Source organism: Ictidomys tridecemlineatus, chromosome 5 (assembly GCF_052094955.1).
Source record: "Ictidomys tridecemlineatus isolate mIctTri1 chromosome 5, mIctTri1.hap1, whole genome shotgun sequence".
Taxonomy (NCBI): Eukaryota; Metazoa; Chordata; class Mammalia; order Rodentia; family Sciuridae; genus Ictidomys; species Ictidomys tridecemlineatus.
The window spans coordinates 18783213-18805854 of record NC_135481.1 but is presented as its reverse complement, the minus strand read 5'-3'; the positions used below and the strand labels follow the sequence as shown (position 1 = coordinate 18805854).

At 40.0% G+C, this 22642-nt stretch overlaps 1 protein-coding gene across 11 annotated transcripts in view; it reads right to left on the bottom strand.

Moving 5' to 3' along the window:
• Nucleotides 1-624: 624 nt before the first annotated feature.
• The window catches only part of Csnk1g1 (casein kinase 1 gamma 1), a 153885-nt gene continuing 131867 nt past the window's right edge, over nt 625-22642 (bottom strand). For 9 of the 11 annotated variants that reach the window (XM_078048904.1, XM_040274161.2, XM_078048901.1 and 6 more), the window contains 3 exons: nt 14279-14385; nt 11580-11603; nt 625-6591 (listed from right to left, as the gene is read on the bottom strand). In XM_078048904.1, the coding sequence (XP_077905030.1) occupies nt 6537-6591; nt 11580-11603; nt 14279-14385 (186 nt within the window). In that variant the 3' untranslated portion in view covers nt 625-6536. The remainder of the gene's footprint in view (nt 6592-11579; nt 11604-14278; nt 14386-22642) is intronic. The other 2 variants (XM_013360145.4, XM_021727407.3) reach the window with 1 other exon arrangement.

Genomic DNA, 22642 nt, shown 5'->3' with positions numbered 1-22642 from the left:
AAAAATTGTTACAAAGTAAAACCTGACTTCTGGGTGTTCTACCATCTGAGAACCATAGGATACAGGAACTTAGCTGAGTAAGAATTTCTTTAAGTTCTAGGAATACTTTTTTTTTAAGATTTTCTTTTTATTTTCACCTTTAAATGAAGCACATTTTTATACCTTTCTTGTTGTTTAACTGACCTTTAATATTCTGCAATTTTTACCCCCATTCTGATCACTTTGGACTATTGATGTTTTTTTTTTTTTAAAGAGAGAGTGAGAGAGGAGGGAGAGAGATTGATAGATAGAATTTTTAATATTTATTTTTTAGTTCTCGGCGGACACAACATCTTTGTTGGTATGTGGTGCTGAGGTTCGAACCCGGGCCGCACGCATGCCAGGCGAGCGCGCTACCGCTTGAGCCACATCCCCAGCCCAGGAATACTTGCTTTTGAAGTGACTCACAGAGAGGGTAATGTTCAACCCAAGAGAAAGAAGCAAGAATGCCTACATATCTGGCATTTTTGTTCATGGGAGCACTGAATCACATCAAATTTAGTCCTAGCCTAAGATTCCTAATTAGAAGTGAGCTATAGGGCATTAAAAACAGATAAATCAATGAACCAAACAAACAAGTAAAAGTAGTCTAGAAAGGTAAGACATTTTATTTTACATACAAAAAGGGTGCAAACTGAGTCCTTTCCTCCCCAAACTGGGAAAGAGGTATACTTAAAGATCACATTTGTGTTTTCCATGGTGCCCTAGAAAATGGGCCACTCCGAGATAACATTATCAGGACCCATTTTCCATTTTCTCCAAAGAAGGCTACTTCCTCTGCAGAGGAGTTTTCCCCAATGGTCTACAAATCTCTGGAAGGAACCATTTCAAATACATTTTGAAATTGACATTCATGTTTAAAATACTACAAGTTTCATCTTCACAGCTGAGCTTTGCAACCAGTGCCAGGATTTATGAAACATTACATACTTAAAAAAAGTAAAAAAACAAGGCATTTAATATTCATACACCTTCACACATCAATTAAAACTCATTTCCTCAGCTGATTTATACATTATCTAGTTAAAAAAAAATTGCAATCAACATCCCAACATCTTTTTAAGAGTACAATGGGCAAAGATTGAAGAAACAAATAATAATATAATAAATTAGAGTATGTAATATCTTCAATGGGAATTGCTGAATCAACATTATTTTCCATTGGGGGGAAGTTTATATTTTTGGTTTCATCTCTTTATCTTCTCTGCTGTTACTCTTCTGCTTGATAAATGGGGCTCATTCCCAGAGCCAGCTTGCTGAGACACTGATTTTAGAAGCTCACTATGGCTTTACCTCTGAGAATACCCAGGAACACAAGGTTCCCAGCAGCCTGGGTGGTGAGACTTTATGAAAGTGAAATGCATACAGATGAGCACACACACATGCAATCACACACGCCCATCTGTAAATATATTTCCCCCCAAAGAAATGGCTCATCTTTCCTGAAACATTCCTAACAGATTGATAAGCCTTCCAAAAAGCCTTTTGGTGCAAGGGCTGGCCTGGGATTTGGTCTGGAGCTCATGAAGAGAACACTGAAAATGTCTCACCTATCCTGAAAGAGGGGCTTGGGGGCAGTTGGGACAGTGGTCCTCTTGTTCAGGTTACTGGAATGACTGCACTGTACCCCCATTTATTACTGTGAATAATTCTTTGCTCTGAGACCTTGAAGGTGGTAATGGCACTAGCAAGTGACTGTGAATAAAAGAGGAAAAAATGAAACTCTGTCCACACAACTGAGGTTTCTTTGTGACATCAAATTTGGTAATCAAAAAAAAAAAAAATGGAGTACATGTTTACTTTTTGCTTTGTATGCTGATCTACAAATACTGGAGTGGATTTCCTGGTTGGTTTTTAAGAAATATGTCAACTATATTACCTATGTTCAGGGACCTACTTACTATTCAGAATACAATGAGAAACCTATTCTTTTGCATTTACTCACCTGCAAAAGGAATCAGGAAAAACATTTTTTAAGATTGCTTACTGGGTCAGACTCTCACGACTGGTGGCTAAAACACTGCTCAAAAACTATATAACCACAGAGGGGCCATAGTTACTTCTTTTTCTTATGCAGAAACACGAACCAACCTTCTCCCCTCAAAAAACAAAACACCCCAACCCAAAGGAATCCCAATTTGATTTCTAACAGCCCATCACAGGAGTTGCTGCTATCAACCTCTACATGGGACTTCCCTAGTCTGCAAAGCCAAGAACCCCAGTGCCTGTCACCCACACGGGCCAATCCAGACAGAGTACCTGTTATCCTGGCTCCCTAAGGGTCTCTGGAATTCATCAGCATATCTTGGGACAATGATGGTAGTGGCCTAGCAAAGGCAATGCTGGCTACTTGGCCCTGCAAACTCCCAATCGGAGAAAGTTTAGCCTTAGCATGGCTCTGACACTAGAGACAACAGTGTCAGGGTAACTCAATGAAGAATGGAAAACTGGCTTAAATATGAAAATGGAAGGGATAGCTAGGACACAGGAGGCATGTAGGTTTGGGAGAGATGCTTAAGAAGAAATATCAAGTTCTTTTGAGGAGATGCTTTCTAGGATGCCTTTTCTTATTTTTGAGAAATGCAGGCCATGCTTGCTCATGGAGAGGTGGAATGGATTATATCTTTTTCATTGACAAAAAGTTAAGGCAAAGTTCATTAGTAACCACTTTTAGCATACTGTAGATTTCTGGCATTAAAGGCTGTTACTAACACTGAAAAAAGCACTACCAGCATACATTTCCAGTGAACTAAGTTGGAAATTCCTTTAGGGCTGATGGAAACCCCAATTGGCCAATGAGCAGGGACTATTTATATGTGCTTGGAGTTCACTGAAAATAAACAGGAAACTAACACTTCTGTTAGAAACCTCAGGATCTCTCTGTCTCCTGCAGCTCACCCATTCCAAAGTAAAATGCAATTTTAATGGAAGGCTAACCTAGGCACCCAATTTATACCTTCCTAGACCCTGTTTACACCATTCAGACCCCAAGAAGAATGTTAATTAAGGTAGTCATGAACGCATGCTGGCTGCTGGGACACTCACTTCCCCTTACATGATTAGCTTGCACAGGAACAAGTCCTGATCCAGTCACAAGTAGAGTACACTTAGTGGAATCCTGCCTGATTGACTTCATCCACTCAGATTACAGTGTCTGAGGAGAGCCTGAGAGAACTCCTGGGACTGAACTCAGGGGCACCCAACTACTGAGGTAAACTCCCAGCCTTTTGGAGACAGGGTCTAAGTTGCCCAGGCTGGCCAGGAACCTGTGATCCTCGTGGTTCAGCCTCCCAAGTGGCTGCGATTACAGAAGTGCACCACTGCACCTGGCTGATAACTCTTAATGCGTTTTTATGAACAGATGTTCAGTTAGCTTTAAGGGGAAAAAAACTGCATCAATCCCAAAGAAAATGGCCTCTAGCATCATAGCTGTGAGTGAAAAGGAGAAAAGTTAAAAACTTCAGAACAAGGGCTTGGGATATAGCTCAGTTGGTAGAGTACTTGCCTTGCATGCATGCATAAGGCCCTGGGTTCAATCCCCAGAACCAGAAAAAAAAAAAAATTAGAACAAGTGGATTTGGAGGGTGTGGGATATAGGGAAGGAGTGACTATCCTTTAAGGATCTGGCTGAGACATAAAGCCAAACTGCAGCAACCAGCGGGGCTGGAACTGATGGCCAAATTGCTTCTTGGTTATTCAGTTTTTGTTTTGGTTTGTTTTTCTTAGGGAATAATAGAATCTCTCAGGTCTGGGACCACCTTGGAGTGTCATAGCCTTGGAAGGATCACCATTACCCTGCATGCTAAAGGGACCCGGGGTTCTTCAGAAACCAATATCTAAGTGCTTTATGGGGGCTAGAGGGTGAGAACAGTGCATCAGGAAGGACCCCCCCACACAACACCCTCCCACCACCAACTGCTCAGGTTCAACCCCTCAAGAGCTAGCCTATAAAAAATTTTAAGACAAAAAAAAAAAAAAAAAAAGCCACAGACCCAGCTGTAAAGGCAGCCTGCCCTGCAGCCAAGCTGTTTTGTGGAAGTGGGGTGGGGGAGGCACTTTGTGGGATACAGTGTGCCCAGATGCTCCAGGCTTTGCCACTATTTCCCCTGCCCTCCCTTGAGAGGTAAGGCATTTCTATACAGGGGTGAAGAAGTTAAATTTTCTGTACAGGAAGTTAGAGTTGCTCAAATACCAAATGAGAGACTAAATTTTAGTGATGGGCTCCAACCACTAGGTAATGGCAAGGAAGTATACCCCAATCTTCAAAATCTTTGTGGGAAATGGGTATAGACACTGCCTCTCCCTGCCACTCTGTTTCATATACAGTAACATTTCTTTTCAAAAAATGAGAGATTACAATCTTTACATAAATTAAGCAGGTTTGAAGCCAGTGAAATGTTTTTCCCTAGCCAAGGTCTAATGGAAGAGGTGAAGCCCAGTAAGTCTGATTCATGTGAATGCTGCTATCTCTGCTCCACATGGGGTACATCAAGGGACTTGTCAGGAAATACCAACTACCAGAATCCCCGAAATTCCAGTCCAAAAAACAGCCCCTACACCTCAAGCCAGGAGGTGAAGATTTCTGTGGTTTGCACCACAAATCACCACACCAAGTCATTTGCCATTATTCTTCACGGTTAGCTCTTTACTCCCAGATCAAGACCACTTTCCCTGATATCACCCTTTCTCTTCTGTCACATTTGGAAAGAGGAGTCATTTGAAAAGCCACTAAACTTGAATGAAAATCTAACATGGGAAGATTAACTTCACACATTAACTTTTCAAACAGAGGATGGGAAACCTAGATGCTTTTTGGTAATAAGTCACGTGACTAGATCATGGTGGGAGGTGGGAGGTAGAGGGTGTACTGGGAATACAAGCTCATATGCTCGACTATCTTATCTGGAAGGAGTCTATATCCCATTGAGAATATAATTTTAGACATTTCATTCAGGCCCCTTTTTCCTGGAATTTTCCAGCACCAACAATCTTACCCTCCTTTTCACTGCATCCCCATGCACTGAGTTCTAAGCCTGCTACTATGGACCTGCTCAAAAAGAACTTCATGGGCTTGGTTTCTGATAAGGCAGTCCAGACCAAATAACTCAGCCACTGGGGCAGACAGGACACACTATCATTTGCTTTTCCTGGCCCTATGATGCCACATCCTGAGGCTTCTCTGGCATTTGGAAGGCAGGTTCACTGTCTTCTTTTTGTTTAATAGTGGCAATAAAGAGGTGGCTGTTTAATCACTAATCCTGTCACCAAAAAGTCACATGGCTATAATAGGAAGTCCCTGGCAGTGGAGGAAACAGACATTTCAGATATTTTTTTGTTAAGCATCTCCTTCACTGGGATGAGCTGTCTCCTGGTCACAGTCTGACTTGCTGCTCATTCCATCCTGGAGAGCTAGGATTTCAAACTGCAGGCTGATTAGGTAAAGAGGCTCTGGTAGGGACATTCTTCAGCAGCTGAGAAGATGAATAAAATTCAAGTATGTTTTCTTGCCAACCTGAGTATTCACTCAGAATGACACAGAGTTTGGCTTCTCTTCTGGGTGCTGCTGATCAAACGGTTTCCATTGAGAATGTCCTCTGGACCCACATTTTCTCTGAATGGCTTGGCTGGTCCATCCCCCTCAAAACAGAAAAAAAAAATCAAAACCCCCTCAAAAAACAGACACAATATGCATCTGCCATGTTTTCTTTTCTTTCTTTTTTTTTTTGTTAAAAAAAACTAAAACAAAACTAAAAGTGCAATAAAGTCAGTTTTCTTTCCTTTGCTCAGAACAATTTGCATGTTCTGCTACTGCCTGGAGAAAGGAATTTGTCAAAAAAGCTAAGAACACCAACACATGGGGACAGTAGACTGCAGATTTCTCACAGCTTGTGTCCTACAGTGTAACTTCATAGGAGGGAGGGAAGAAGAAACCTGAACCCTAAGGCCAGCTGGGTTGTAGGCTGCTCAGAGGGAGAGGAAGCCATACTGCCAGGCACTCCTGGGAAGTGGAGAAGATCTTCTGGGACCAGGCAGCATCTTCCTGCTACCTTCTTGGCCACACCCCCAGCCTCTTGAGCTCCTATTACAGATACAGCATTTAGCTCACTAGCTTTGATGCTGGAGAGGGTTGAGGGTGGGGCAAGAACCAGGAGTAAAGTAGAAGGGGAGGGAAGAGAATAGTAGTCCTTGAGTTTTTGTGAATGACACCTTCACTGTAAACAATGGGCAGGAGAGTCAACCAGGTAGCCCCAAGGGCAAGCAGTGGAGGAGCAGCAGCTCTGGGACCTGCTCAGAGCCTCAGACAGGCGGAGACAGCAACTGACCCACTGGGCCCTTGCTGCCCGCACTGGCTCCTTCTGGGGCATCTGTTTTCTTCTTTTTGGTTTGGATCTCCACCCTCCCCTACAGGGGAGTCCCTTCCAATGAGAAATGGCAGGAGCTGCAGGTGCAATCGAGTCAAGAGTCCCCAGGGCCTGAGGACTCCTAGGAGGCACTGGTCACTTATGGCGCTGAGCAGTCTTCTTCCTTTTTCTCTTAAAGAAACAGCAGCACCTGGAGCACAAGGAACATTGCAAATCAGTGCTAGTTGTCTGCAGTTTCCAGGAGACCTCTGCCTGCTTCTGTTTCTTGCAGAGTGGGCTTTCCCTCTCTGGTACCCACCACCCACAGGCCGCCCACCATCTACAGGGCGCCGACTGGAGGCAGCAGGCAGTGTCTGCCAGGAAAGCCAAATGAAATAGTTGCTTAATTTCAATCTGCCCAACATAACTATTCAAATGCTACCGGTCAGGCTGGGCTGAAACATGGATTTTTTTGAAAGAAGAGTAATGACAGCGTCTTTCCTAGTCTAAAACTCAACCCACATGCCTCATCTTTATCTAGAACGAGGCTGGGGGTCCTCAAGGCTGCATAAAATTAGCCTGCACTCTCTGCTCCTTGATATTGAGGGAAAATTATTTAATGCAACTCACTAGCTGGTGGGCAAGAAAGCTAAACTAATGCAAATAAATCCCTTAGAATGTATGGAGCTCTGAGAAGGTCTCATATTGCAACCAAGAAAAGGATTCGTGATTCTCTCAACCCCCATTTCTGTCCCCACTAGATGCCTGGCACAAGCAGGAGAAGCCCTGACTTAAACAAAAACTGTGAACCCCTATCTCCTGAGGCCAGCACAGCCTTCTTTTCATTCTGAGGAGACCACTGCCTCAGCCCATGAGCTGATCCTCAGGAGGTTCTCTGGCTGCAGGTTACTCCTTATTTAGCTTCCTGAGACTGCTGCTGTTGTGTCAGATGTAGTTATGAACTAACCCTGTTTAGGGTAGAGGTTGGGGCCTACTCCCTTCATGCCATCTCCTGGGGAACAGGTACACTTCTGGCACTTCCCTAAGCCTCAGTATCCCTTCCTCACTCCAGCCTTGGCTTAAGAAGCATCACTCTTGCTTTGGCAATCCAGAGTGGGGTGATGGGGGCTTTGGCAATGCTAGTGGCAAAAGATATGCTCTCTACAAGGAACTGACACATGGGAAATGAGAATGTGAGGGGTGGAAGGCAGTGGATGAGTAAATAATGCCAAATGATGGAGAGGAGTGAAGTTCGAAGTGTAGTTCAGACTTGCTGGATCCTTGAAAGAAAAGCTTTTCTGAGAAAACTACCTTTAAGTCTCTTGCATAATCCTTCTAGGATAAATGCCAAGAATATAGATAAGGAAATATAGAATTACTTTTCACTTCCCATACTCCAAAATTCTCCACACTAACTAAGATTACCTCTTGTTTTAGTTATATTCTGTGGTATTACTACATCTGATGGAGTTATTAACAACTTGGAGGGCCAGGGTTGTGGCTCAGTGGTAGAGTGCTTGTCTAGCATGTGTGAGGGACTGGGTTCAATCCTCAGCACCATATAATAAATAAATAAAAACTTGGGAGACGCAGCAACTCAGGAGGCTGAGGTAGAAGGATCTCAAGTTCAAAGCCAGCCTCAGGAGCTTAGCAAGGCCCTGAGTAACTTAGTGAGACCCTGTCTCAAAATTAAAAAAAAATATAAAGGACTGGGGATGTGGTTCAGGCATTAAGCACATCTAGGTTCAATCGCTGGTACCAAAACCAAAATGAAACAAAACAAACTTGGAGAACGTTCCTTAGAAGGCAGAAATAAATATTTACACAGAAAATGATGTGCTTTAACCATATCTGAATTAATCAAACTTGCAAATTTTGGAAAGGAGAGTTTCCTAACAAATTTTCTTCGAGCATAACAATGACATTTTAAAATACCACTAATGGGACAGTAGAATAAACCATAATTCTCCTATTTTCATATGAATACATGACCAGTATAACTCTACATCATGTTTAACAACAAGAATGGGATCCTGATTTGAGTAAGTTATACTCCATGTATGTGTAATATGTCAAAAACATTTTAATGTCATGTATAACTAAAAATAACAAATAGCAAAGCGATTTTCCTATGGAAAAAAAAGTACCATTAATGGGTGCAAATATAATCACTAACCAAAGTGTCATACAGATTCGAGAACAGAATAAATTCTTTTAAATATAAATGACCAGCACTTCTAATGGCTTAAGATAGTCTTCAGTGGAAACCCTGAGAAAGAATTCAAGAAAAAAACTGGTTTTGTTCTCTCTGTCTCTGTCTCTGTCTCTGTCTCTGTCTCTCTCTCTCTCTGTGTGTGTGTGTGTGTGTGTGTGTGTGTGTGTGTGTGTGTATGTATATTAGAGTAAGACCAAGTTGAATGTCCAGCAATATTTAAAGAGGCAAAGTTAATCTCATGGGATCCCTAATATTTCAATAGTCTTACTGATCCTTTTGAACCATGATTTTCACAGGTATTACTAACTTTTTTTAAAAAAACCTTTATTTCATTTATTTATTTGTATGTGGGTGGTGCTGAGGATCGAATCCAGGGCCTCGCACATGCTAGGTGAGCACTCTACTGCTGAACCATAACCCCAGCCCAACTAACTTTTAAGTTAATTTCTATTCTTATTTTCTTTGGAGGATGCTAAAATGATGATTTTGTGTTTTTAAATAAAAGGAGTTGTCAAGAGTGGTGGCGCACACCTAATAATCCCAGCAACTCAGGAAGGTGATACAGGAGGATCCCAAGTTCAAGGCCAGCCTCAGCAACTTAGTGGGACTCTATCTTAAAGTAAAAAGGACTGGTGATATAGCTCACTGGTAAAGTGCTCCTGGATTCAGTTCCAAGTATAAAATAAATAAACAAAAATTAAAAATAAATAAAAGGAATCAAAAAATGTTTGAAATACTGGTCCACTTCAAACTGTACAATGACTTCTCTTTTACCTCCTTCGAGACAAACCTAACAAATTAATATCTGGTATACCATAACCTGATGTGCAGTGTGCAATCGCTGGAGTGGATAAGTGTTGTGAGCCGTCCTTCAGAGGAACTGCAATATTTTAAATTTAGAGCCCTAGATTAATTTTTTACTTTTATTATAGTTAAAGCTTCAGCAGTAACACAAGCTATTAACAATTCCACTCAAGAGGAAGTAGGCCCTACATCCTGCTCTTTAATTGTTTGGTTTCTGCAGTAATGACTAGCAACAGGACCCATTAAACTGGGCTAGACTCCAGACTAAGTCCACTGAGTGACTTCATACCAGTGTGTTATTTTCAGAAGAAAATCAGGCCAGGTGATCAATACCTTTGTGTCTTAGGTTCCTTTCCAGTTGATTCTTTGAATAACAAGATGTTCTTAACATGCTAGAGCAAAAACTGATCTAAGACTCCTGAGGAGCCATCAGGCAATATTCCCGCAGTTCTCTGATTAACTACTCTTTTCATATCACTCTCTTACTGTGTCCTGCTTTCTCTTCAGCTACTCGGCTATGTTCCTCTTCTCTGCCATACCTGCACATTCTTTCTTTCCTCTAAAACTTGGCTTGAGTTCTGCTATGCCCATGAAGTCTTCCTTGATCATTCACAGTGATTTCTTGGCCCCTTCAGCCTTCTAGGAATGATAATGTAAGTGTACTGGAGAATTCCTTGTTATTTCACCTAATATCATGTCTTATCTCTCCAGGCAGACCTTGAGACTCTAACTTAGAGTTCTTAGTACAGGTTTTTTCTTTTTGGTATCAGGGATTGAACTCAGGGGCTGTTTAACCATTAAGCCACATCCCCAGCCCATTTTTATATTTTACTTAGAGACAGGGTCTTGCTGAGTTGCCTGATGCCTTGCTAAGTTGCTGAGGCTGGCTTTGAACTTGCAACCCCCCTGTACCATGCCCAGCCCAAGTACAAGTTTTGATGAGCACAACAAGACTGCAAGAATTTTCAACCAGGATCATGTGACTGACATCTCACAGGAAAAATATAGACCACAACAATGTCAGATTACACAGACACATATTCGCAAAACGAATAGGCCAAATGTGCTCTTTGAAACCATAAGAATATAAATCCTACCTCCATAAAACCCAACTGTTATCTTTAATACATTCCCATCCCTAGGAAAGCCCTGTGGGCAATTTGGCCTAGAACAATTAGGGATCAGAAACCAGTGCCCAACCCAATCACTGAAGAAAATAAAAATGAGGTAGTCAGAGTCCAGCAGGCTGTTATCATGGTGTAGAATGTGGCCCTATGCATGAAGGCAATGTGGGAGAGTTTCAATTCCAGACTGCAATAGACCAGCAAGTTCAGGAGCACCTGGAAGATCACAAGCATTGTCCAGGAAGAGAGCTAGGGGGTTCCCTATCTTGCAGCAAGAATGTTTGTCACCGATAATGAATCCTTTAGGTGTTCCATTTCCATATATACCCCCTGTTGTTGCCAAGAAAGCATTCGAGAAGCCTTCTCTGAGAGTAGAAGTGACAGGCTCCAATATTTCCATCAGCTGAGTCAGCCCTTGGCCTACTATACTCTCATAGGAATAAAGAAAGTGAACAGAAAACAAACCAAATAACCCCCAAAACAACATCAATAAAATGTCCATCTTTCCCTAAGGGGTTCTTTTTTGAGACTCCCACTCTACAGATGGAAGAATTAGCTAAAGAAAAAAGATACTTTTTTTCCAGAGTGGCCAATTTCCAAGTTAGAAATCCAATTGCAGAATATGAAATTATCTGGCAACAACATCAATCCTTGTGGTTGGCAAGGGAACAACTGATACCTGAACAACTGCTATATTAACCTTTTTTTTTTAACCTCAGTCTCTCTCCCTTTAATAATACCTGGCCATATTATTTTGGGAGAAAATTTGCTCTGCCAAAAATAAAAAAAAGACAATTTTGGATAATGTGGAATGTTATTTGCAGAGGTGGCAGAGAAAAATGAGGTAGGTTTAAAAAGAAAGAAGGAACAGATTAATTTCTGGGTGTAGGCCTGTCCCACTCCTACTTTGTAGATCTAGTTCCCCAGTCTGGGTGGTTATGGCACAGGAGGCATATGGAAGCCATTTATGTTTCCTAAAGCATTTTGTTTGGCTTTGCCAATCCCAGCCTAGTCTGGTCCGCTGCCCTTGCATGTGGACTAGAGAGAGGGACTCACCACAGGTTGAGCATTTTCAGGCAGCTACAGAGTATGTAAAGAGAAAAACACAGAAAGGAAGAAAGAAAGAAAGAGAGATATTAGTCCACAAAGATGAGATGGAAGCGACTCCCTGTGAGCCATGCAAACATGCAGTATGTGTCTGTGTTTAGTTTCTTCCTGTTGAGGTAGGCTGAGTAGACCACTTTGTTTCCACATTAAAGTTGAGGGGGCAGGAGCCTGACAGAAGCATCAAGGTGGGAAGTGGATCTTAGGAGGAAGGCAAAACAGAAAGAATTGGCAGAAGTCCCAGGATAGCCTTTCTTGAGCAACTTTCAGGAAGGTGGCAGGGGAAAGAGCAAATGACCCTGCCTGTAACAACTCAGTCAGGCTCACTTGAGCTATTTGGTTCTCGCACGAGGTCTTCCTGTACAATGTTGAGCTATCCTCTCCTACACTGAGGGAAAAAGAAGTCCCTCGCTTTCTACAAGCGCAACATGCCTGACCAAAGCAACTAACAGTTAACTCTTGCTCCAGAGAGGGAGAAAAGGTTTAAGAGACACTTTATCTTATCAGATGAACCAGAGGGAGGATGGTCACTGCTGTGGTCATAACTACCAGAGAAGTGCCTAAATCTACTCTTATTAATTCTCAGGAGAAATGAGGTTCAGGTTTATAAGGTCACGGCTGAAGTCTAGATAACTTGAAATGCCTGTGTACTTATATAACAAAAAATCAACTGAAAACCTGCTTGCCCTCCTCACCCTTCCAACCATACTTAAACAAGGACATGTGTCCTGCAGCTAACAGAAAAAAGAAAGCTAAATGTTCATTTTGCTCACAGAACAAAAACCAAAATCCTATCTTTTCACAGAAAACAAGTTGGATGAGGAACCTAAATTCAAAAGCTTGGAAGTGAAGGTTTCACACAGTCTCCCAATACCCAAGATGAATCTTAATATAGGCAATAGCGCCCCTTACCCAATAAACAGGCTGCATGAACAAATGGCATCCCAGCTGCGTGCAATGAAGGGTTTTTCAAGACGCCTCATGTTTCTCTAGCTGAGACTTCTTCCCAGGAGAATGATCAAGCAAATAGACAACATGGCTACCGGGTCCCTGCCCCACCCCCCCCAGAGGGCCAAGAATAACAACATATGGCTGGGTCCTGACAGTTCCCTACACAAGATGGATTAGTAGCACATAAAATCATCAGGGAAATAGCAAACAAAATGCCCTATTCCATAAGCTGTTGGAAGACTGGTCAAATACAATGGCTCCTCTTCTGGCTTCTACACCTTTCAGAAGGCCCAAACCTGGAACTGGTGGTAAAGATGCACAGTGGTCTTTGTTGTTGCATGGGAAGACTTTAAACTCTCTTTATATTCTAGAATTTGGATTTTACCACAACAGAATACACCAAACTGAACTCTATATGAATGGCCCTCTATCTTACACACAAGACACAAACACCATATTCACATACACAATTACTGTACACGTTTACCAAAATGAAATGAGATGAATGGGTTCAAAAAATATATCTATATTGGGCATATCATAAGACTCAAGTCCATTTGATCTTTGTATTCAAAGTATAATATTAAATTCAGAGTAGAACTTCTAAAAGCAACAGCCACAAGTGTGAACTAGGAGTGGGGGTAGAGGTGGTTATAGATATGGCTGTTTCAAGATCAGACCATGCCTGATGGTTCCTAACCTTGGTTGCACATTAGAACTACATGAACTTTTCAATTTTTTCATGCTCAGACCAGATTCCAATAAACAAATCAGAATCTCTAGGGCCAGACTCAGGCATCTGTATTTTCTAACACGTCCCAGGTGACTCCAAAGTGCTGCCAGGGTTAAAACCCAGAAGGTAAGAATACCTTAATATTTATTGAGGAGAATGGAAGAAAAATTGAGTTCCCAAACATGGCCAAAGTTCCTGAGAATAGGAGGTATGTTTCCTTACTAAAAATGGTCTGCTGGCATAACCCTCCCAGAAAAAAGGGAAAGAAGTGGCAAAATGCTGCGTATGTAGCAGAATCAGCAATTATTTCACCTTCCATCCCAGAATTTAAGAGTTTAAACACAGACCATGCAGATAGCACCAAGGGACTGGTGATATGGGCACAGCAAGACATATACATGCAAGAGAAGCAGAAAAAGGCATGAGGGTAACTGCCTCACCTTCTTGGGATTAGGGTCATTTCCCTTCCTTTCCAAAACACTCACAGGTGCAAACTATTTTTCTTGTCTTTATTTATTTAATGTCTCGAGTCCAGAATCATTTGAGAGCCCTGAAACCCTTTTTCCAGAATTGAACACCCACAGTTGTTGGCCAATAATCAAAAATTTAATGCTGTTCAGCACAGTTCATGGTTTAACAGGTTTTTTCCCCCCCCTCATAGGAAGTATGAAACTCTAGGATTCCCAGAGGCTCATGGCTACTATCTGCTGTAGCCCTTACTATGTAATTCTTATAGTTCATCATATCCTTTGCACCAGGTGGACTAGAAAAATTTGACTATTGTCCCATAAATTACAGCTAAAGAAGGGCAGCAGCAGCCTTAAGGTAGCATGCAAAAAACAAGGGAAGAAAGCTATGGACAGTAGCATGAAGAATCCAAGTCTGAGATGAGCAGTACACAGAGAGGAGGAGACAGAAAAGATTTTCCAATCCATGACTCAAGAACCCCCTTGACATATGAACGTACTTAGCTTCCTCCACTACCTCCACCTCGGCATGAGCTGTGATTGGTGCATTGGAGTGCGCTCCTGTGGGGTCATCAACATTCAGCTCTCCATTGGTTGAGCTAACCACCTGAAAAAGAAAGACAGATTGTGACAAGCACTACAGCAGTATGAACCTCCTGCCAGCACCAGAGGGGTCACTAAGGGAGATTATGTCTCTAATCTTAGGCTAGAGTCAGGCATGTGTCTAGAATATTTGTTTTCCTGGATTAACAGGCCAAGTGTCCTAATTCAGGGAAGATTCCCAGACCCATATCATGTGAGAACACTAAATTCAATGATATAATGATAATAATTACTTCTACACTGAGAGCTACTTTGTGTCATGCTCTCCCCTACATTTTATGTGTGTGTGTGTGTGTGTATGTGTGTGTGTGAATTTTGTTTGGTGCTGGGGATCAAAGCCTGATTTCATTGTGCATGTTAGCCAAGCACTCTATCATGAAATATACCCCATCCCATATGTGTATGTAAAATTAATCCTCACAAAAATCCTAGGAAATAGGTAATATTACTTTCTTTTTATAGATGGAAATGCTAAGAAATAACTTAACCAAAGGTTAAGTTAGTGTTTGTGAACTTCCATGAGAAAAATTTGTCCTAAACATAGATTCTTTCATATTGCAAAAATTCATACAGTACTTTATCATATTAAAAATAACTGTACAGCTGACCTCTAATGATAAAATCACTTTGCTCCCTCGACCATTGTGGGCAAATTGTACTCCTCTGTTTATTATGCTATAGTCATACAGACTCAGTAATGATGTTTAAAAAAAAATCTGAAAAGGAAACTAAAAGTGGTCACCAAAAACTATGAAAAATCACACTTTCCTTCAGAAATTTCTTCATGGTTTTGACCACTGGTTTGAAGTTACTTGAATAACAAGACTGCCACATCCTCTCTGGTGAGAGGGAAAAACAATAAGGAAACACTTTCCCTTAGAAAATCAGTCTTATTTCAACGACCTTTATTTCAGGTTCACTGTCATCCCAGTTCACACTGATGGTCCCCGAACTGTAAATGAAGGCTCTCACTCCTGTCATCTGGTTAATGTGGACCCGATCAGGCTTCTCTTGCTTGTGCAGCTGCTTCTGCCACCTGGTTTCATTTCCAGCACATGATTCCTGTTTATGTGGGTGCTGGGGAGTGGGAAAAGGGACCCCGCTGGACAAACCACTCTGCTGTTAAAGACCTTGGCTGAAACATGGGAGAGAACCACAAAATAGGATAAATGGTTCAGATATCATATGCCCTGTTTGAGACTGTTCTTACAGGTTGATGTGAGAATTATATAAGAAATGTATGAGACAGTGTTAGGTACAATACCTGGTACACAATAATGAAGGCTGCACAGCACAGGAAAAAAAAATGGGTTCTAGAGTTAATCAGCCTTGGGTTTGAACCCTAGCTCTCACTTACTTGCTGCTGGTCCCTGGGCAAGGTCCTTGACCTTTTTCTATGCCTGAGTGTCCTAGTCTGTAAGTGGGGAAACAATATTGCTTATTACCCTAATGGGGTCAGAGTAACTAATCCATATAAAGTACTTGGCCCAATCCATAAAAAGTACTTGGCCTGGGTCTTGACACATGGTAAGGATTAATAAATGTTCATTTTACTGTTATTCTCCCTCCATAAATGTTTATATATTGATTTGTTGTGGTATTATGGACAGAACACAGAGCCTTGTACATGCCAGGCAATAATCTACCGTTGAGCTACATCCTCAACCTTTTAAAAGTTTATTTTGTGATAGGGTTTCTCAGTTGTGTGATCTCCTGCCTCAGCCTCTCAAATAGCTGGGGTTATACAGGAGTGTGCCACTATGCCTAGATCATAAATGTTTAATATTGTATTATTTTTGTAGTTCTGGGGATTGAACACAGGACCTTTTGCATACTAATTAAGTACTCTATCAATGAGCTACAACCCCAGCCTATAAATGTTTACTTATACCTATCTCTAGCTTTAGGTGCTTACTAGCAGCTAGACCACAAAAATTTCCTAGCATTTCATATGTCTTACACTTTCTAATTTCTCTTCCCTATGAATTCAGTCCACAATCAAAATTCTTGGGTGATCAAAGGAAAAAGAGGTTATTTCCATTTTACATAAAGAAGAAGGTAGGAGGAAAAAGTTGGTAGAGCAGCCTTTGGGGAAGACAGAATGAATACTACCCATCAGCAATTTACAGTCACCATTATTTCTAAACCAGAATAATTACTGCTCTTACATAAGATTTTTTAAAAATTAAAATAATGTGGAGCTGGGGTTGTGACTCAGCGGTAGAGCGCTTGCCTAACGTGTGAGGCCCTGAGTTCGATCCTCAGCACCACATATTAATAAAATAAAATAAAGGTATTTTGTCTACCTACAACTAAAAAATATTTTAAAAATTTAAAATAATGCTGTATAGTTAGTGAAAAAACTACAGCTGGATCCAAGTTTCAGGTCAGCCTCAGAAATCTGGAGAGAGGGGTTATGGCTCAATGGTAGCGCACTTGCCTAGCATGTGTGAGGCACTGGGTTTGATTCTTAACACCACATATAAACAAATAAATGAATAAAGGTCCATCAATAACTAATAAAAAATTTTAAAAAGGAAAAGAAGAAATCTGGAGAGACTCTAAGCAACTTAGTGAGACTATCTCAAATAAAAAGGGATAAGGATATATCTCAATGGTAGAGCACCCCTAGGTTCAATCCCTAATATCAAAAACAAAACAAAACAATAAAAAAAAACAAACTCAAAAAACTCCTACAACATTAAATTTGGACTTTGTGTGAGGGAGACCCAAATTTCTACTACTAATTAAATTTAGCATCTCTGAATAGTGGATAACCTGATCATATGTATAATCATTTGGCATGATTAATACTATACAGCAAAGTATTCTTGTTCCTTCTTTTAAAAAAAACAAAACAAAACTGGTGACTGCTATAGATTAAAAGGGATTAGGAAGGCTGGAGTTGTAGCTCAGTGGTAGAGTGTTTGCCTTGCATGTGAGAGTCATTGGGTTCTATCCTCAGCACCACATAAACATAAATAAATTAACTAAAAGTACCGTGTCCATCTATAACTAAAATAAATTAATTATGTGTGTGTGTGTGTGTGTGTGTGTGTGTGTATAAATAAGATTAGGAGACTAAGGGATTGAAGGAGACTGAAGAGGCCTAACAACCCATGCAATGCATGTATCTTGTTTAGAACTTAAAAACTATAATAGTGATTTTGGGGACAACAGGAATTGAGGGAAATGTGATGAAGATTATGAAATTATTACTTTTCTTAGAAATGACAATGGTGTTCTTGGCTACATGAGAGAATATCTTCTTAGGAGATGCAGGCTGAAGTATATGGGGTAAGATGTAATGATTGCTGCAACTTATTTTCAAATGATTAGGCAAGCATACACAGAGAGAAAATTAAAGCAAGTGTGGCAAAAATCTTAACGATTTGGTAATCTAGTTCAAGTATTTTCTCAACTTTCCTGTGGATTTGAAAACTTCAAGCTAAAACTGGAGAAAAGGCAATGCTTGTAATCCTAGCAGCTCAGGAGGCTGAGGCAGGAATATTGTGAGTTTAAAGACAGACTGGGCAATTCAGTGAGGCCCTTAGCACCCAGTGACACATTGTATCCAATAAAATATAAAAAGGGCTGGGGATGTGGCTCAGTGGTTAAGTGCCCCTGGGTTCAATCCCCAGTACCACAAAACAACAACAACAACAAAAAGCCAACAACCATCAAACAAAAAAACTGGAGGCAAAAACCCAGCAAAAACAAAAAGTTGAAGAGAAAAGGTTTACAAATAGAGAATCACAGAAATACTCTTAACACTATACTACATTTACTCAGTTCTACATTTGCTTCTGATTGCACGTTAGTGTTAATAACAGTAAATTCATTTAGCACAAGAGTTACAGGAGAAAGCATAGTAAGTTTTTTGAAGAACAATTAAGGAACTAGACAAGATGTTATATAAAAATGGCTTGGCTTCTACTTATATGAATGAAGTAGTAATAAACATCACACTGAGAATTACCTGGTGATATTGGGTCATAGCACCTGTTCACAGCATTTCACATGTCTTACACTTTCTATTTTCTCTTCCCTATGAATTACTACTCAGCCCACAATCAAAGTTCTTGGGTGATCAAAAGAAGAAGAGGTTATTTCCATTTTACAAACTAGACATCTTGCCTATATCAATGAGCATATGGCCTCAAATAATTCAGGCAGGAATGGGAAACTTTTCGCCAGTTTTCTGCCCTTAAACTTAACTGCACTAAAACAAGCCTGGGGAATCAACAGCTATGAATCCAGCATTCACTTAATTATTTCGAGTTGAAGGTACTTTGTCAAATCACTGAACTGTTGTCTGGATGTGTAGTGGAACACTGGTGTGACAGAGATATGGATTCCAGGCCCAGCTCTACCGTCAACATCTTAGGTGAGACTTGTTTACTAATTCTGTAAGAAAGCAAACAGCCTCAGCCCTATTTACATCATAAATATCATGGCAGTTAAATACAATGACATCTAGCAAAGAGATCTGAAAAACTGTAAAGAACTTTATGAATGTAATAAATTGACACATTCTTTCTTTTCTGGAGGGGAGGGGGTTCTTACAATGTGGCTCAATCTGGCATTAAACTCCTGGGCTCAAGCAGTCTTCCCATAGAAAGCTAGCTATCTTACAGGTATGTGTCACAGTGACTAGCCTGAATACTGATATTTTAAACAATGTCATTGCCATTATTTTTCTAATTTTTGGTTTAACTTCATTAAAAAATGATTTACTTGCATACCTGGAATATTACATAATTTTTTATAATCACTATTAATATTAATTACACATTCATCTGGCTATATTACACAAAATTAAAGTAATATTTTATAGGATTAGCCATGAGAAAGACTAATATGAAGTATTATTTACAAATTTTTTTTGGTTTGTTAAATGGACACAATATCTTTATTTATTCATTTATTTATTTTTACTTGGTGCTAAGGATTGAACCCAGGGCCTCACACCTGTGAGGAAAGTGCTCTACCACTGAACCACTGAACTACAGCCCCAGCCCCCAAAGTATTATTTTTGACTTTCACTACTACTACTACTACTACTTCTTCTTTTTCTTTTTTTTGTACTGGGGAATGAATCCAGGGGTGCTTTAACAGCGAGCTAAGTCCCTAGCCCCCTTTATTTTTTATTTTGAGACAGGGTCTCTCTATGTTACTTAGAGTCTCACTAAATTGCCTTGAATTTGCAATCATTCTGCTTCAGCTTCCTGAGTCTTTGGGACTACAGGTTGGTACCACCATACCCAGATGTCTTTTACTTCTTAATATTGGTAATACTCCTTGATATTGATAATATTCCTTGAAGGATTCCCAAAAAATTTGAATTATTAGTCCCATTTTTCAAAATATCACTGTGAGGAAAAATCAGAGTTGTATACCAAAATAAACAGTACTTCAGCTGATGTGTCAGTCTTAAGTTGCAAGCCCTTGTTCTTGATCTTAAGAGATTTCAAGAAATTTCATGTGTGTGGTATGTGGTACAAATAAGTAAAGGTAAAGTAGGTAAATGGTACAAATGGCTTTCCTCTATCCAAATGCTATATGTATTAAATATATACACATATATGTATACACACACATTTTATTTATTTGTTTCTTTGTTTATTGGTAGTGATTGAACTCAGGGGTGCTTAATTACCGAGTCACATCCTCAGCTCCTTTTTCTTCTGACACAGCTCTCCCTAAATTGCCTAGGGCCTCACTAAGTTCCTATATATTTTAAACAACTTTTTTATTTTTGGTACCAGGGATTGAACCTAGGGGCACTTAACCACTGAGCCACATTCTCAGCCCTTTTTAATATTTTATTAGAGATAGGGCCTTGCTGAGTTGTTTAGGGCCTCACTAAGTTGCTGAGATTATAGGTGTGGGTCACCACACCCAGCAACCTTAATTGTAATTGTTTTATATATTTTTAATTGTACATGAACACAACTTTGTTTTTTTTTTAAATATGGTGTTAGAGGATCAAACCCAGTTGAGCTATATCCAAAGCCCCCCTTTATTTTTTTCCCTTTAATTTTTTGATAAGAGAAAAAATACATTGTCTTCTTAACATCTCATCTTCACTGAGAAGATCTATGGAAATACTGTTAGGATAAGAACCAGTGGGTATGCCCATTAAATAGGTTGAAACAGGAGTGTCCATGTGCTTTATCAGAACAAACTCTTCTAATCTTGGGATTCTGCACTTATTCCCAGGGTAAGGGTGTCTTGCAGGCTTTCCATCAGGCTAAGCATGTTTTACGACATTACCCCTAGAAAGTGAGACAACTTAGAAATATCTGGAGATCTGTTGTGTTAGAAAGGTATTGCTGATTTGATTTGAAAAAGCAGAGCCTTTTATGCATTTACAAATGCCAGAGCTACAAGTGGTATAAGCCCAAAGAATCAAGATATAATGAGAACAGCAGAACTTTGTACAATATTAGGTAGATGGTGCAAATGGCTGTCCCTCTATCCAAAGGCTAAGGAAGCTGGCAGAACTTAATTTACAGGAAGATAAAATATGCATTTTTCAAAAGTGCTGCCAGAGATACTCTAATTGGGCTCAAATTTTAATCAAAAGATATCTCCCAAATGGAGAGTACAAACATTGTCTAAATGAGAACCCCTGTTTTCTAGGACACATCTCTGACAGATTTTACTGTCTGCATATGCCTATGAGGTGATTTCCACCACTCCCCCCAACCTTTTTTGAACTCAAGGATTTGCACAGACTAGGCAAGCTCTCTATCACTGGGCTACATTCCCTGTTCTGTTTAATTTGAGATAGGGTTTCACTAAGTTGCCCAGGCTGGTCTCAAACTTGTAGTCCTTTCTGCCTTTTCTCCAGACTGATATTACAAGTGTGTACCACTAATGGCCAGCAATGGCTGTATGTTTATTCCTACTCTATATTGTTTTTCTTTGTATACATTAGTACATGCATTCTCACCTGATTTCCCACAATACCCAAAGATCTCTTTCAACTGCATAAAAGTAATTGTTTGGTTAATGCTGACCTGATGAACATTCAGCTGCCTTTAATATTCTGATATTACAAAGAAGCTGGCAATAAAGATTCTAGAACTGCTATGTTCAATATATTAGCTACTAGCCACATGTGGTTCCCTAAAATCAGGCTAATACAAACTGAGATTCCTATAAGAGTAAAATACACACTAGACCTCAAAGACTCCATTTAAAAAAATAAATAAAACATCTCCTTAGTATTTCTTATTGACTACATGTAGATATTACTACAATCAGTTTCACCTTTTTTTTTTTTTTGAGAGAGAGAGAGAGAGAGAGAGAGAGAGAGAGAGAGAGAGAGAGAGAGAGAGAGAGAGAGAGAATCTTTTTTGTAGACGGTCACAAAGCCTTTTTTTTTTTAATGTGGTGCTGAGAATTGAACCCGGGTCCCGCCCATGCTAGGCAAGCGCTCTACCGCTGAGCCACAATCCCAGCCCCACCTGTTTCTTTCTTTCTTTTTAAATTTTTTTAGTTATACATGGGCACAATATCTTTATTTTGTTTATTTATTTTTATGTGGTACTGAGGATTGAACCCAGAGTCTCACAAGTGCGAGGTGGGCGCTCTACTGCTGAGCCACAACTCCAGCCCCAACCTGTTCCTTTTTTAATGTGGCTACTATAAAATTTAAAATTACAGATATGATTCATTTTATTTGGACAGTTCTATTCCAGAACATAAATCTTTAAGAATTTGTACATTTCTGAGGGATATTTATCTGAAACTGGATTCACCAGCTCCAAAGGGTAGATATCACACACACACACACACACACACACACACACACACTTTCTCTCTCTCTCTCTCTCTAATTATGTTTTATTTTTATTAGTTTTATCAGTATAGGAAGACTATTGGGAAAAATAGTAGTCTCTTTCCCCCACACTACCATCCCCTTCCTTATAGTTGATGTCTTTCTTTTTCTTTTATATTTATTTTTAGTTTTAGGTGGACACATATCTTTATTTTATTTTTATGTGGTGCTGAGGATTGAACCCAGCACCCCACACATGCCAGGTGAGCACGCTACTGCTTCAGCCACATCCCCAGCCCCAGTTGATGTCTTTCTTAATTATGTATCTTCAAATAACGTACATTTTTATTTTTCATTTTTAAGCATTACATTCACAAGCATACCTTTTCCATCATTTTATTATCCCAATATAGTTTATTTTGACTAGATAATTCCTGAGTGTTCACATTATGACTATTAAAATCTATTTACA